Source organism: Musca domestica, unplaced genomic scaffold, assembly GCF_030504385.1.
Source record: "Musca domestica strain aabys unplaced genomic scaffold, Musca_domestica.polishedcontigs.V.1.1 3, whole genome shotgun sequence".
In the NCBI taxonomy this organism is placed as follows: domain Eukaryota; kingdom Metazoa; phylum Arthropoda; class Insecta; order Diptera; family Muscidae; genus Musca; species Musca domestica.
The window spans coordinates 23,747,350-23,764,939 of NW_026712299.1; the positions used below are offsets into that span (position 1 = coordinate 23,747,350).

At 34.3% G+C, this 17,590-nt stretch overlaps 1 protein-coding gene across 1 annotated transcript in view; it reads left to right on the top strand.

Moving 5' to 3' along the window:
- Nucleotides 1-14,241, top strand: part of LOC101887284 (protein sax-3) — a 273,480-nt gene extending 259,239 nt beyond the window's left edge. Inside the window, exon 13 of the mRNA XM_059124601.1 lies at nt 13,984-14,241. Coding sequence (XP_058980584.1) covers nt 13,984-14,057 — 74 coding nt within the window. The 3' untranslated portion in view covers nt 14,058-14,241. The remainder of the gene's footprint in view (nt 1-13,983) is intronic.
- The last annotated feature ends 3,349 nt before the right edge of the window (nt 14,242-17,590 follow it).

Here is a 17,590-nt window from a genome sequence, read left to right on the forward strand (position 1 = left end):
TCTGCATTTTGTTTACAAAAATACATGGACAGAAAGTGATTCTATGAAGCTCCTCAAAAGTAACTATGGGTCTATCTCGCTTCCTTCTCCACGTCACAAACAAATGCACAAAGACATAACACCCTTACCTCTATATGGTGTTTAAAAATTGGATTCTATGTGCCGAAACTACATTTGGGCACCTACTTATTTCTTCTAAATCTTACAACCGCGCTTATAAACATTTACATCTTTCTCCACTTGTTATGCCAAAGAAGCCAACACTGTTCTATTAATAGACAAGGCACAGTCGACGAATATGTTTTTTGTTACAACAGACAAAACCAACTTAAGTGGTTATGCTGCTTCGTTCTGGTACAACGAAAGCATAACAAGTGGAGAAAGATGTAAATGTTTATAAGTGCGGTTGTAAGATTTAGACAATTTTTCAAAAGAATTTTAGTTTTACTTAATTCTTTAGTTCCTCTTCTATTGAGCTTGCGATCTCGTCATTTAATTAAACAAGTAAAAAAACATTAAGTTCGGCCGGGCCAAACTTTTAATACCCTCCACCCTAGGGTAAAAGAACATTAGAAGAAATGTGGCAAAAAACATTAAAATGCCGAATATCGGGAGGTACCGTTATATAGGGGCTACACCAACACGTGCACCTATAATTACAATGTTTCGCCACACGAACTAGGACCCATTATGACCCACAAATACCAACTTTTACACAAATCAGTGAAAAAATGTGGCATAAATCATCAAAATACCGAATATCGGGAGGTACCGTTATATGGGGACTATACCAGAACGTGGACCTATACATGCAATGTTTTGCCACACGCTCAGGGACCCGTTGTGACCTACAAATACCAATTTTCAGACAAATCTGTGAAAAAATGTGGCATAAATCATAAAAATACCGAATATCGGTAGGTACCGTTATGTGGGGGCTATACCAAAACGTGGACCTATACATGCAATGTTTTGCCACACGCTCAGGGACCCGTCATGACCTACAAATACCAATTTTCAGATAAATCCGTGAAAAAATGTGGCATAAATCATCAAAATACCGAATATCGGGAGGTACCGTTATATGGGGATTATACCAGAACGTGGACCGATATATCTCATTTTCAATACCAACCATCCTAGGGACAATACACACACTTGTGCCAAATTTCAAAGGTCTACGTCAAATAATGTGGGCTCTATCGTGATTTCAACAGACAGACAGACGGACAGACAGACAGACAGACAGACAGACAGACAGACGGACAGACAGACGGACATCGCTAAATCGTCTTAGAATTTTATGCTGATTATGAATATATATACTTTATGGGGTCTACGACGAATATTTAGAGGTGTAACAAACGGAATGACAAAGTTAATATACCCTCCTACCCATGGTGGAGGGTATAAAACTGTTTTTTTTTTTTTTGTCATAGAAGTTATTTTTAAAATAACTTCTGGGGAGAATATCCCAGACAATAAACAATGGAACTGTTGAGCATTGGTGGCTCTTTCCGAAACCTAGGTATTCCCTGCCTTACCCCCTGGTAAACATTATCATCGTTCTCCACTAATAAACAAACGGAATTTTCTCAAAGTTGGTATTGGGAGTTCGAAATGACACCTTTTTGGAAGATCCGCGTTATAGCCCCTATACCATAAAACATCCCGAAACTCGGTATTTTAATTGCTTACCCTCCACCGCAATAGGGAGGGTATCTTAAATTTGCCATTCCCTTTGTTACACCTCGAAATTCCGTTTTATTACACCTCTTGGTTAACTTAAAGTTTTATATCTATTGCACCATGTCTCTCTGTCTGCCCACCAACTCGCTTTCAAACGAAATGAAGAAGATTGATAGAATTGTTTTCAGATGTAGGAAACAACAGAGAGGTATCTATATAGGTCTATATTTTGGTATAGTCTCCATATAACTGTACCTTCCGATATACGGCATTTTTACGATTTTAGCCACATTTTTTCGCAGGAATCGTTTCATATGTGATACTTGGAGATCGTAATGGGTGCTCCCTTCTATGACAGACAATTGCTAATACAGGTCCAAGATTTTTGGGCACTTTTTTCTCCGAATTGTTTTTTTAATTTAGGATTAGGGTACTACAATAGGTGCTACCTTCGCTGATAGAAAATAGCTTACACAAGTCCTCAGCTTCTTATAAACCCTATGTAACTGTACCTACCGATATATTTTCCCGACATTCATATTTTTGCCGGATAGCCACATTTTTATAGAAATTGTTTCAAGTTTGGTACTTGGAGATCGTAATTGGGCAAATATTAAAAAATGAGCTCGGGGTAAAGCCATTGAAATTCCAAAAAAGTGCAAGAACTTGAACCGCAATAGAAAGAAAATAGACTCGAAAGAGCTAAAGAGTTGCTTCGCTTGGCCGAAAGTGGTGAACTGTCGTTGTCCAGCAGTTTGTAAATATCGAAATGATCGTGTTTACTTGCCACAGAGGTCAGCTGAAAATGTGCAGCTTCGGATGGCCACCAGAACTCAATTGCCGGAAATGGTGATGGTGTGGGTCGCCATAACAGCCGAAGGTCGCTCTTCGCTCGTATAAATCGACCGTGGCATCAGAATAAATTCCGAATATTATCGCGAAAACATTCTGGAGGGTGTATTAAAGCCTTGGACACGCAAACATTTTGGCCGCAGACCTTGGACATTCCAACATGATTCAGCATCATCGCACTCAGCACGCGCCGCACAAGAATGGTTACAAAATGAGGTTCCTCCCTTCATTTTCAGCGCATAATGGCCACCAAAATCTCCGCATACCAATCCGTTGGACTATTATGTGTGGAGAATTTTGGAAACAATACCAAAGTGGCGATCACATCAAGCAAGCGCTTGCTGGGAATGGACCAATATACCGCAGAGCAACATTCGGGCATCGTGTGACCGTTTCATTGGCCGTTTGAAGGCCATAATTCGTACCGAATGTGACCAATTCGAACAAATCTAAACTTTTTCTAAAATTTGATGCTATTTCCGATATTTTTTGCTTTCATTGAATAAAATTAAAAAAATGTAAAAATGATGGCGTTTGACGTTGTTGCAGTTTTTTTATATCACCCTGTATATTTTGATATTTCATCATTTTTGAAAAAATCTTATTAATTTCTTAATACTGGTTATTTTTTATACCCTCCACCAAAAAAAAGGTATGGAGGGTATATTAAGCCAAATTAATCCACAGAAGTAGTTCCTTGTGGATATTTTTCCCCTTCAAAAAGAATTGTCTATATAGGTCTACGATATCGTATATCCCCATATAACTGTACCCCCCGATATTCGGTATTTTGATGATGTTAGCCACATTTTTCAATGGAATTGTCTTAAAATCCACACAAGTAGTTCCTTGTGAGTACTTTACCCCCTGAGAGAAAATTGTCTATACAGGTCCACGATATCGTATATCTCCCATATAACGGTACCCCCGATATTCGGTATTTTGATGATTTTACCCACATTTTTCATCGGAATTGTCTGAAAATCCACACAAGGAGTTCCTTGTGGGTACTTTTTACCTCGGCAGAGAATTATCTATATAGGTCCACAATATCGTATAGCCCCCATATAACGGTACCCCGACGGTATTCGGTATTTTGATGTTTTAAGCCACATTTTTCATTGGAATTGTCTGAAATTCCACAAAAGGAGTCCCTTGTGTATATTTTACCCCTTCAAAAAGAATTATCTATAAAGGTCCACGATATCGTATAGCCCTCATATAACGGTACCCCCGATATTCGGTATTTTGATGTTCTTTGTACACAAGGGGTTCTTTGTGAGCACTTTACCCCCCGACAGAGAATTCTCTATATAGGTTAACGATAACGTATGGCTCCCATATAACGATACCTCGCGATATTCGGTATTTTGGAAATCCACACAAGAAGTTCCTTGTGAGTACTTTACACGCAGACATAGATTTGTCTTTATAGGTCCACAATATCGTATATCCCCCCATATATCGGCACCTTCCTATATTAGATACTAGCTGGCCCGGTCCGCGTTGCCGGCCCGTAGTTTTAGTCTTTAATGCAAATTTCGCATAGCATAATATTTCACAAATCTAGCTCATAAAAGTGAACAAAATCTATATATATAAAAGGAAGTTGTGTTAGTTACTACGCTTATAACTTAAGAACCCCTGGACAGATTTTAACGATTCAAAAAAATTCGGAATTGTCTCTTTTCCGAAAAGGATAATATCCAAAAAATCGCGTGAAAATGTGATATATTAACATTTTCATTTTGACTTTTGAAATGTACAATAGTAATGTTTTATTTTGAATGATTTTTTTCCATTTTGACTTACTTTTTTCTAATGCACATTTGTAGTGTTTTTTATATTTTATTTTTGAATGCAAATATTAATACCAATTTATTTAATTGACTTGATTTCTGGAGAACTGAAATTGATGGCGGGTTACATGGAAGTGTAGTACCGAATTTTATGGTGGCGAAACGGAATAGATGATATCGAAATAATTTAATGCGGTCACTCGAAAGTTAAAAGATAATTACTTTGTCAAAATCGCTAAAAAAAATCACGAAAAATAGATCTCATTGCAAAAATTCTCAAAACGGGAAAATATCGAAAAAAATTTCCAATGGAATTGAATTTTAAAATAAAAGTACATTCTATTGACAAACTTTGTAAGGATCTTTAAACAGTTGCTGTAAAAATTCAGCGAACAAGTTGTGGATTGTTTCAATTTATTATTCTTCTTTTGTCAATTTTTTTCAATTTGTATTACCATATTGAATTCAGTGGATTTTTTTGTGAACAAAATAAGGAATAATTTTTCACTATATACAATTTTTCACCAAAAAATGAAATAAGTGCGAAGTATGATGTTAATTGACATCTACCTTTCAACTCCAGTGCCTACATCGTGGTTCAGCTGGAAGATGCGAACATATTTAAACAAACAAAAATGACCGAAAGAGCCTAATGGGGCTCATTTCAAAGCGTGGACCTACTTCTTTCATGAGACAATAATCCGTCTAATGAGAGCTTAAAATGCAAAAGTCTTTGGGAGTGCAATCAGTACAATACCAAATATAAAGGGTACAAAATAGTAGATCGAATGGGACTTTTAGTAAGAAAAGGATATCTATCCTCCAAGAAATTCTTCCCAAACATTCAAGATACCTTAAATCGGCTTTTGCAGGCCATGATATAGATCATAACTCACGGATAAGGGTACAACCCGATTTCATATTTATATAACCATCGTATGATTCAGGCTATTTTTGGGGTCTTAATCCCGTTTTTATTTTTTTGGCCCTTATTTGGCATCTTTGTGTCTAAGGGCGCATAAAATTTGAAATTTTCAGAGTAGGGCCCATATTGGTCTTGACGACATTCATCAATTGATTTGGCTAAAAAATTGTATCTATGCTACCTTGGGGTAGGGAACCATCATACAGATAATTGCCACATAGGAACTTACTTAAGTAAAGTCCCCACATTGGAGTATCCCCAAGTCCACTTTCACATCTAATGTGTGATCAGAAAAGAACATTTTGTATTCTACTGAATTTGTAACCCCCGAGAATATTGGTTGGGAACGTAGATTTGGGATGTACATCTATATGAAAAAATTTGTGAAAACATGAACAAATAACAAATATAAGAAGGTAACACGGGACCGAATATTTGTTGAATCGTCATTGAAATATACTATGATGAAAAATATGGACTTTATAGGGTCTCCAACTTACAATTTAAATGGCAAATAAAATTAATTCCCATCTTACGGTAATGGGGGTAAAATAGTAATTATATTTGACTATTCTGAAATCATTCTGCCCTCAATTATGAGGTGGATAAAACTATTTTTACTTTTTTAAATCACGTGATTTTTTTTCAGTTTGACATGCTATGTTGTTCTGGTATATTTTTGATTTGGCCTCTATTTGTCATCTTGGATTATAAGAGGTAGAATAAAGTTTTCATTGTAGGTCGATGTTTCGGAGTAGTGCCCATATAAAGGTACCTCTTGATTTTACCATATTTCAAAGGATTTGGCTAAAAATGTGTAGTTGGGGGGTGAAAATCTTACACAAAAATTTCAACATACGTACAAATTTTAGAATTTTTTCCATGCAATAGTACCCCCTTTGATCCATTACATGGGGATAAGATTGATATATACTTTTTAATAGATTTGTATAACACATCCACACATTTGAAGCACACGGTTTGAATATTGAAGCCCACGGCTTAAATATGGGTACAGATATTTTAAAACACTTTTAATCGACCAGTACGCGAACACTTATATCAGTCATATCTGTGAATATTTATGCTTTAAAAAATATGCATAATAGACAAAAACTACGGTCCGGCAACGCGGACCGGGCCAGCTAGTTTAATATAAATATTGATTCGACTAAATAGATATTAATAACTATGGAAGGAGGGAAAAATAATTTCGGAATAGTCAAAGTTAATTACGCTTTTGCACCCATTACCATATCACCTCAAATTGCGCATTAGAGTCCCCAAAGAGTATATGTTCTTGTTCATAGTAAAATTCAATGACGATTAAACAATACCCGCGTTGTTGTCCGCCAATCGGTAAACATCACTATAGATCGGCGGGCCTGGGGATTATATGGGGACTGTACCAACATATTTACGTATGTTGACATTTTTCTGTAAGATGGTTCTCTACTCACAAAGGAGCCTAAATACTGCAAATAATTGCCAAATCAGTTGAAAAACGTGGCCACGGTGACAGCTGAAATCAGGGATACATTTATATAAGGGTTATACCAAAACGTGGCTCAACCAATATTATCTTGGGGGTTACAAATTCAATAGAAAACAAAATTTTCTTTTCTGGCCACGAATTACATGTGAAAGTGGACTTGGGGATACTCCAATGTGGGGACTTTACTTAAATAAATTCCTATGTGGCAATTATATGTATGATGGTTCCCTACACCAGGGTGGCATAAATAAAATGTTTTAGCCAAATCAATTGATGAATGTGGTCAAGACCAATATGGGCCCTACTCTGAAATTTTCAAATTTTATGCGAAGGGGTTCTCTACCCCCTTAGAAACAAAGATGCCAAATAATGACCAAAATATTAGAAAAGTGACCAAGACACCAAAAATAGCTTAAATCATACGATGGTTATATAAATATGAAATCGGGTTGTACCCTTATCCGTCAGTTATGATCAATATCATGACCTGCAAAAGCGATTTAAGGTATCTTGAATGTTTGGGAAGAATTTCTGGAAGGATAGAAATCCTTTTCTTACTAAGAGTCCCATTCGCTCTACTATTTTCCACCCTTTATATTTGGTATTTTTCTGAATGTACATTGGACGGATTATTGTGACAGGAAAGAAGTAGTTCCACGCTTTGAAATGAGCCCCATTAGGCTTTTTCGGTAATTTTTGTTTGTTCAAATGTGTTCGCATCTTCCAGCTGAACCACGATGTCAGCCCTTGAGTTGAAAGGTAGATGTCAGTTAACATCGTATTTCCCACTTATTTAATTTTTTGGTGAAAATTTGTGTATAGTGAAAAATCATTCTTTATTTTGTTCACAAAAAATTTACTGAATTCAATTAGATAATACAAATTGACAAAAAATTGACAAAAGAAGAATAACACATTGAAAAAATCTTGAACTTGTTCCCTGATTTTTTACAGCAAATGTTTGAAGATCCTTATATAGTTTGTCAATAGAATGTACTTCTATTTTAAAATTCGATTCCATTAAATTATATCCATATCATCTATTCCGTTTCGCCATCACATAATTCGGTACTACACTTCCATGTAACCCGCCATCAACTTCAGTTCTCAAGAAATCAAGTCATTTAAATAAATTAGTATTAATATTCGAATTCAAAAATAAAATGTACAAAACACTACAAATGTACATTAGAAAAAAGTAAGTCAAAATGGAAAAAAATCATGCAAAATAAAACATTACTATTGTACATTTCAAAAGTCAAAATGAAAATGTTAATATATCACATTTTTACGGGATTTTTTTGGATATTATCCTTTTCGGAGAGGAGACAATTCCGAATTTGTATGAATCGTTAAAATCAGTCCAGCGGTTCTTAAGTTATAAGCGTAGTAACTAACACAACTTTCTTTTATATATATAGATTTTAAAGATTTTAAAAGAATTTTTAATGGATTTTATTTTTTTGAAAATTTTCTAATACGTTTCAAATGGTGGAGGGTATTCAATATTCGGCCCGGCCGAACTTACTGCTTTTTTACTTTTTTTTTTTTAAATGGATACATTATGTAATTTTTTATACCCTCCACCATACTATGGAGGGTATATTAATTTTGTCATTCCGTTTGTAACTCCTCGAAATATTCATGTCAGACCCAACAAAGTATATATATTCTTGATCAGCGTAAAATTCTAAGACGATTTAGCCATGTCCGTCTGTCTGTCTGTGTGTCTGTCTGTCTGTCTGTCTGTCCGTCTGTCTGTCTGTCTGTCTGTCTGTTGTAATCACGCTATCTTTCGAACAAATTGAGATAGAAGGCTAAAATTTTGCACACATGTATATTGTCCCAGTAGGCAGGTTAAGTTCGTAAATGGGCCATGTAGGTCCAAGTTATCATATAGCCCCCATATAACGGTACCTCCCGATATTCGGTATTTTGATGATTTTAGCGACATTATTCACCGGAATTATTTCAAATTTGCCATTTGATGTTTGTAATGGATACTACAGCCTAAGACAGAAAATTATCTGTGCAGGTCCACGTCTTCATATAGCCCCCATATAACGGTACCCCCCGATATTCGGTATTTTAATGATTTTAGCGACATTATTTACAGGGATTCTTTCAAATTTCGCATGTGAAGTTCGTAATGGATACTTCAGCCCATACCAGAAAATTGTCTGTGCTGGTCCACGTCTTCGTATAGCCCCCACGTCGCCTTTGCCTATGCAGGCCCACGTCGTCGTATAAGCATTCGGTATTTTTAAGATTTTAACAGAATTTTTAACGGTTTTTTTTTTTTTTTGGAAATTGCCAAATTTGTACCAAATGGTGGAGGGTATTAAAAGTTCGGCCCGGCCGAACTTACAGCTTTTTTACTTGTTCTTATTATTATTAGCATTTGTTGATATTAAATTATCCTGCATTACAAAGGGCTATCATAAGCTATAATTATTTAGTATAAACAATACAAAATCATTACAACAATATTATGAGATGCATTTTAATATATAGTAAATAATGTGCAGTTGTAAATATTAATAATTATATTGTAAAAAAAAAATATTAAAACATTACAAGCAAGTCAACAGAAAAATTACAGTTAATTATAACATAAATAAGAGACTAAATTAGCAGCGAATAGATATCCTATATAAATATACAAGTTTAATTAAAAGTAATTAAACGAACTAAAAAAGAGTTCGTGTTGACACAGGAAGTAAATAAAACAAAAGAGTAACGAAAAACATGAAACAAAATTCATAGAAAGGTGAATATAATACTTAGACGTTCTTTGATGACTACGGAGAATAATATAAATAATTATAATTAATGATATAACGGTTACATGGTAATAATGAAAAGTTTATACTTTAAAAATATCTTTCCACCTAAGCGACCCATTCCTGCATTAAAATAAATAAAAATAAAACCCAAATCGTAACGAAAAATTATTAAAGGAATTTTGCTAAATCTAAATTGAAAACCCCATCCTTGTTAATATTTGAAATGCAATATTCAAATATCCCTTATATATGTAGAGTATCACAAAGAACAGAGAATCACTATTGACAGTTTGCTAAACCCCTCCTGGTAAAAAATACGAAATAAAATAAAAATTACAAAAAATATCATTTCAACCAAATTTAATCCTGTGGTTTTATTTTCAACAACCATTTATCATGATTAACGTAGTGTGCATTGCAAAATGGATTAACTGCCTTTGAAATAATGGCATTAAAATAAAATATCATTTTCAATGGATTGGATGATCATACCTTTTACCATCAAACCTTTCCCGATGCTCAGTGAAACGGTTACAATATCGATTACGCCTTCAGACTATTTATAACCCCGGTGACTGCATTCGTATCAATATTATTGAAACCTTGCTGCTTGGATCCAGCACTGACGGTAATAACTCTGTTGAAACGTCTGAAAATTTAAGAATGAGCTCCTACTTTCTCCAACGTGGGCCTTATTAAATGCGAAAAATTAAATTAAAGAGCCTTCATCATTGCTTCGTTTCTCGCATTGAAGAAGGCTCTCATTGGATGAAGAAGGCGCTAATCCTTACATTTCCATATGTTTCAATCTTCGGATTGGTCAAAGTTACGTCGACAAATGTGACCGAGTTCCTATCATTTCATTAAAAGGGTTGGAAAGGGTTTGTCGTCTCCTCCAATATGCTCATCGTGGTACAAATTTTGTAGCACTCCAGTTAAGTTTCCCCCACAACCAAGCTCTAGACCACCAAAATCAGATTCTGAATCTGAGTTGGGTAGGGGTGGAAGACTGGAACCCGTAACTATTATTAGCTAATTTTGAACTGGCTTATTTTCAATACTAAAATTTGTGCCGACCTAAAATACATCTGAGCAATAGTTATTCAAAACAATTTCACACAACAGAAGTGATGCATTTTAACCACCCCTTTCTAATGTCTAATGTCATGCAAAATTACGTGTCGATTTGTTTTTATTTGTGACCTGTGGAGCGACTGCAAATCACGAAAATTTTAATTTTTGTCCATTTGTAGCCCTAAATATACATCTTCAAAAACAATAGGCTTAAATTCAGACCATAACACTACCCCATGCAAAATTTCCGTAGGATCGGACTATAGTTGCGACCTGAGCATAACACCCTCAAGGCATAGTGTTGTAGGGTGAAAAAATATTACAAAATTTACGATCCAATATTGTAAGTCAAATTGAAAAAACTCATGCGATAAAAAATGTGACAATAAACAAAAAATATCACAAAATATAATAGAAGAAATAAATAAATAAATAAATAAAAAATACTCACTTGTTTTGCATATTTTTATGCCATTTTCTTAGATTTTATTCTTTTCTGGCAAGAGGCCATTCCGAATGCGTGAAATCAGTCCAGCATTTTATGAGCTTTAAGCGGTTAAATAATATTCCTTTCTTTGATATATGAGGTTATATATATTTTGCTGTATATGCTATATCTGGGTTATTAGTGTTTTTTTTTAATTGCGCTGGATTAAAAATCATTTGTGTTTAAGTGGATAATTTTGTAGTTTTTTGCGTAAAATTTCGATTTTATTTTATTCGCTAAATATGTAGGCTTCGGTCCTGCCCTAAACTCTATCCCCATGATAAATTGCGTCGATGGTCCATAATTGCGACCTGTAGAGCAACTGCAAAATCAAGATATGTTTCTGGTTTTAGTCTATTTAACCGCTAAATATTTTGCGTCATCTCCAAAAACAAATAGGCTGACCATAATGCCACCTCTATGCCAAATTTCGTGAGAATCAGACCATAATTGCGTCCTGTAGCATGATTACAAATTAACATGAACAGACGGAAAGACGGACATACCCAGCTAGATCGACTCAGTTCGGCGAGATAGAAAGTAGTCCTATATCGGAGACCAAAATTTCGCCGGTCCCATCGATTTTAGAATTCGCCAAAGCTGAAATATGCGCTCTATAATAATGATATTCGGTATAAGATAGCTAATATAGCCTGGAAAAACTCTTGGCAAATTTTCTCAAGATAGCTGCAGCGTACATCTCTATCTAATTTGATATATATGTACATAAATGTACAGTAGTTGGATTCTCGAACCCATTTTTTAATTCACCGACAGTACTGTTGCTATAGATAGGGCTTAGCAACAACACTATTTTGAACGCTAACTCGCCCAACATTTTAATTTGTGGCATGTAATCAAGTTCAGACTGAAATAAAGTCTGCCAACTTTGGATCAACTCCATTCAGATATAGATATAGCTGCCTTATATATGTTTCAGCCGATTTTATATTGAAGACATGTTAATCCATAATATGTAGCTATAACAATGCTATTTTTTATTTATTTATTCATTTATTTTTTATTTTTTATTTTTTTTGAATCGATATCGAGATATCTATATTTCAGTTCCATTTTTAACCTTTTAAAGCTGATTTTAAGCCTAAATAAACATTAAATACGGACAATATTCGGCATGATTTACTCCACATAGATTCTCAGTATAAACGATTAGTGTTGATCAGCAGCTCTACTAAATATTCGAAGTGGTGTAGGCTGTCGTATAGTTTGCCACGCCCAGTTTTGTCTTTTTTATTTTTTAATTCCACGTAATATATATATTCCATAACAGTCAAACTGTTATCATCCTGGTGAATGTAGTATTAACAATTCCATTCGTATATCCCTGATAGCATAAATTTGATATATTTTAACTTTCTAATATTTTTATCCTAAGCGTATAAACACCTACTAAATCTATTGAATTGAAATATATTTCAGCAATTACTGCTAGAAATTTTTTCCCCGAAAAATATAATAATTACCAACAATTCTCTTCTCGCCTACGTGAAGAAAAACAATTAAAAAAGCTGTAAGTTCGGCCGGGCTGAACTTTGAATACCCTCCACCATTTGGAACGAATTTTGCAACTCTCAAAAATAATAAAATACGTTAAAACTTCTGTTAAAATCTTAAAATGCCGAATGTAGCCATTATATTAGGGTCTATACGACGACATGAACCTGCATAGGTAACATTTGTCATAAGCCATTACAATATTTAAATGCGAAACTTAAAAAAATCGGTTAAATTGTCGATAAAATCAAAATACCGAACATCGGGAGGTACCGTTATATTTTCTGTCTTAGGCTGTAGCATCCATTACGAACTTTAAATATCAAATTTGAAACAATTCCGGTGAATAAATTCGCTAAAATTATCAAAATACCGAATATCGGGATGTACCGTTATATGTGGGCTCTACGAAGACGTGGACCTGCACAGACAATTTTCTGTCTTAGGCTGTAGTATCCATTGCGAACTTCAAATACCAAATTTGGTATTCCGGTGAAAAATGTCGCTAAAATCATCAAAATACCGAATATAGGGAGGTACAGTTATATGGGGGCTATACCAAAACGTGGACCTACATACCAAAGTCCTGCAGACATAACACACATTTGGGCAAAGTTTTATCAATCTACTCCAATTTGTTCGGAAGCTGGAGTGATTTCCACAGACGGATAGATGGACAAACGGACGAACATCGCTAAATCTTGGGGGGGTCTAAAATGTGTATTTCGAGGTGTTACAAACGGAATGACAAACTTAATATACCCTACATACTATGGTGGAGGGCCGGGCCGAGCTTTCAAAACTCTCCATCATTTTGAAGGAACTTGAAATTTTTCCAAAAAAAAAGCCGTAGAAAATTACATCCCAAATGAAACCCCTTATATGGAGGATATATGAAGACATGGTCCTTCGTAAGTAATTTTTTGTCATAGGCTGTAGAACGATTTCGAACTTCAAATACGATAAACAATTCCGGTGAATAATGCCGCTAAATTTAAAGTAGTAATTAACCTAATTCCATAAAGTATGCTACTATTTTGGTAATATTTGGACTTGTGCTGATTTATGCATATGGCGGTATTGTATTATTACAAAAATTAGAAGTTATGATTCCACTTTTTCTTAGTTCCTTAATGGATATTTCCGACATAGGTGTAGTTAATAAGTAAACACAAAGTTTAATTGATTATTTGAATAAATACAGATTTGCTGTAATTTCCATCAATTAACAACACACTTTTCGCATTTATGGAGTTAGTCCATTTTGCCAAATAGTATGATCTTTATAATCACTACGATTTCCTTTATTTTTGTTGCATTTCATATCAATTTCATTATGTCTTTTTAATCATATTTTACAGCAACCATTTGGCCATTGAAACGACGACATAGCGCTTATATGGTTATGGATAATAGTATGGATTTTATAGTCTGAAATAAAAGCAGCAAAGGTATTACAAACAGCAGTGGCGGCGGCAACATCAACAGCAGCAGTAATGCCCGCAGCATTCCGGGGCCACATAATACAATACTGGTGTCATTTAATACCCGCAGGATTATTTCAATGCAAAAACCACCGCACACGGGCACTTTCATCGCAAAATCTCCCTGTGCGTGTGTGTGCGCAAATATGGGGATCAATTTAAATTAAAAAAATCGTCATTAATTAATTTCATATATTTTCTTTTTTTTTTTTTTTTGCATTCTGTGTGTGTATTAATATTTAAAACATGTAATATACATTTGCGCCATACAGACACATCCCTATTTATGGTTAGTGCTGGTACGAAAAGTGGATATAATACTAAAATAAATACTGTAATATAAATGAAGTAATTATTAAAAATTTTACAGTCGTTGGATTTAATGTAAAAAGGGAATGATTACATTTTTGAGTTTAAAGAAATGTTGCATTGTGGCAAGTATCGCGTAATGCTGGTTTGATTAAAAAAAATCTGTTTGTACCCTAACAAATAAAGAAAGAAAATGTAAAACTACTATGAAATATGTGTCATAAAACATTTGCAAATATTATACATTGTGTGGAATTATCACTTTGTCGAGTTTAACTTTCATGTAAATGTATACCAATTGGAGGGAAAATATAACAATGTATATTATACCTAATCCACCGATTTGTATTAGATATGTCCATTCGAGAGTAATGTCCATTCGAGAGTAATAGTGACAACCCTTAGAGAAAAGTCGATAACAACTTTCCTGAAGAGAATTTTGCATTCTTTTAGATAAAGCTTTCTATTTTTTTTTTATTTTGAAATTTGAGCCTACATACATTTTGGCTTGCGAAATCGATTGAGACATCAATACCAACAATTAATAGATTCCGTTCTACCCATAAACTCAACTCTTTCCCTATACTTAGAATATAGTTACATTTTTGGAATATTTTATGGTACAGATTTTCAAATTCACCAATTTATCTTACCGCCATTTTTCTTTCCCTAAACTCTATACACATTTTAGAGCAAATTAGTACTTTTGGTACACGTATTCCAAAGTTCGGCCTCTTATCTAAACGCTATGCATTCTATATTTTATTACGAATTTAGTACCATTTAGTACTTTTCGTACACCTATTGTACGTATTTCTAAAACGACCTTTTTATACCCTACACCACAAGGTGGTCAGGGTATTATGTCTTTATGCATTTGCTTGCAACAGGCATAAGGAAACGAGATAGACCCAAAGTTCCTTTTGATGATCTGCATCGAATCACATTCTGAGTCGATTTATGCATGTCCGTCCGTCCTTCCGTCTGTCCATGTGTTTTTGTAAACACAGTACAGTTCGAATTTATTGCCCTATCCAAATGAAATTTTGCACAAATCATTTGTTTGGCCCAAGGACGAACCCTATTGAATTGGAGATAATCAGTCAAAATTTAGATATAGCTCCTATATATATATATTCATCCGATTTGCCTTTTATTGTGTACAAAACGTGTAATATCAGTCCGAATTTTATGGAATTTTTCACGCACGATCAGATTGGATCTGAAAATAAGTATGCTAAATTTAATCGAAGTCGGTTCAGATATAGCTATAGCTCCCATATATATTGTTCATCCGATTTGTTATTTTTGTCCTCCGCAGCCGTAATATGCACTCTGTAACAACAATATTTGGGAAAATATATCAAATACATCTAAGAAATACATTTGCTGAATTTTATCGAGATCGGTTCAGATTTGGATATAGTTCCCATATATAACTTCGTCCGATTTACCTTTGATTGTGCACCAAACGTCTAATTGGATGAAATTTGGCACTTACGACCGAATTGAGTCTAGAAGCCAGTATGTCCAATTTGGAGAAGATCGGTTCAGATATAGCTATAGCTCCCATATATACTGTTCATCCGATTTGTCATATTTGTTACCCACAACCGTAATATGCACTCCGTAACAACGATATTCAGTGAAATATATCAAATACAGCTCAGAAATATCTTTGTCGAATTTTATCGAGATCGGTTCCGATTTGGATATAGCTCCCATATATATTTTTATCCGATTTCAAATTAATTGTGCAACAAATGGGCAATACAAGTCCGAATTTAAAATATACAAATGCTTCGGCATATTTAGTCCTTTAAACTTTAAATTATACTTATAATCATAGGGTGTACGATTGAATTCTCCCATAAAAACTTTTAATTGTTATGCGCAGCTCTACTAAATTAGCAAAGTGGTGTAGGGTATCATAAAGTCGGCACCGCCCGACTTTAAAACTTTCTTTACTGGTTCCATACTAAATTTTAATATTTTACCTTAATTTATTCAACGAAAACCACTTTGCACCAAATTTAGTAAAGTTCATACTTATAGCAAAAATTTCATAAAATACCTACTTACATCAACCCTACTTCCCAAACCTGACAGTGTATCGATATTCTACCTGTACGCGTTCATATCATTTCAAATGGTACCAAATTTAGTGAATTTTAGTATTTTTGGTACTCTTTATTTGAATTTTCCAAAAACCCTTTATTTCATCTATCATACACATATGCAAAGTCTCTAATTTAAATGTTTATATATCTAGCATATCCCTTTTCCAAATATCATATATAATACCTTTTAGTATTTCTAAAACCACCTCCATATTTCAACACTACCTCACAAAAAGTGACCCTAATAAAAAATATCCAAATTTCCAACTCTCTTCCTTCTTCATATACAAAAATGAAGCAGTAGGCTAAAATTTTTAATACATGTGTATTTTGTCAGTAGTCAGTTTATGTTCATAAATGGATCATATCGGTCCACATTTTCGTAAAGCACCCATATAACTGTACTGTGAGGTGATATGATGATTAAGATCACATCTTCAAGAGAATTGTTAAAAATTCGGTATATAGAGTTTGTAACGGGTTCTTGTGTGGCAGAACATTGTCTATATAGGTCTACGTTTATCTCGATTTTCGGTATTTTTATACCCTATACCACAAGGTATTATGTCTTTCTGCATTTGTTTGTAACAGGCAAAAGGAAATGAGATTGGAAACGAGATTGATGATTTGTCCTGTCCATGTATTTTTGTAAACAAAGTATGAAATTGAACTGATGAAATTTTGAACAAATCATTTGTTTGGCCCAAGGACCTATTGAAATTTGGAGATAATCGGTAAAAATTTAGATATAGCTCCCATATATATCATCGTCCGATTTGCCTTTTATTGTGCACCAAACGTGAAATATCAGCCCGAATAGTATGGAATTTTGCACGTACAACCAAATTAGGAAATCGGTTCAGATATAGCTAAAGCTCCCATATATATTTTTCATCCGATTTATTGTTTTTGTCCTCCGCAGCCGTAATATGCACTCTGTAACAACAATATTTGGGGAAATATATCAAATACAGCTCAGAAATACATTTGCTAAATTTTATCGAGATCGGTTCAGATTTGGATATAGCTCCCATACATAACTTCGTCCGATCTAC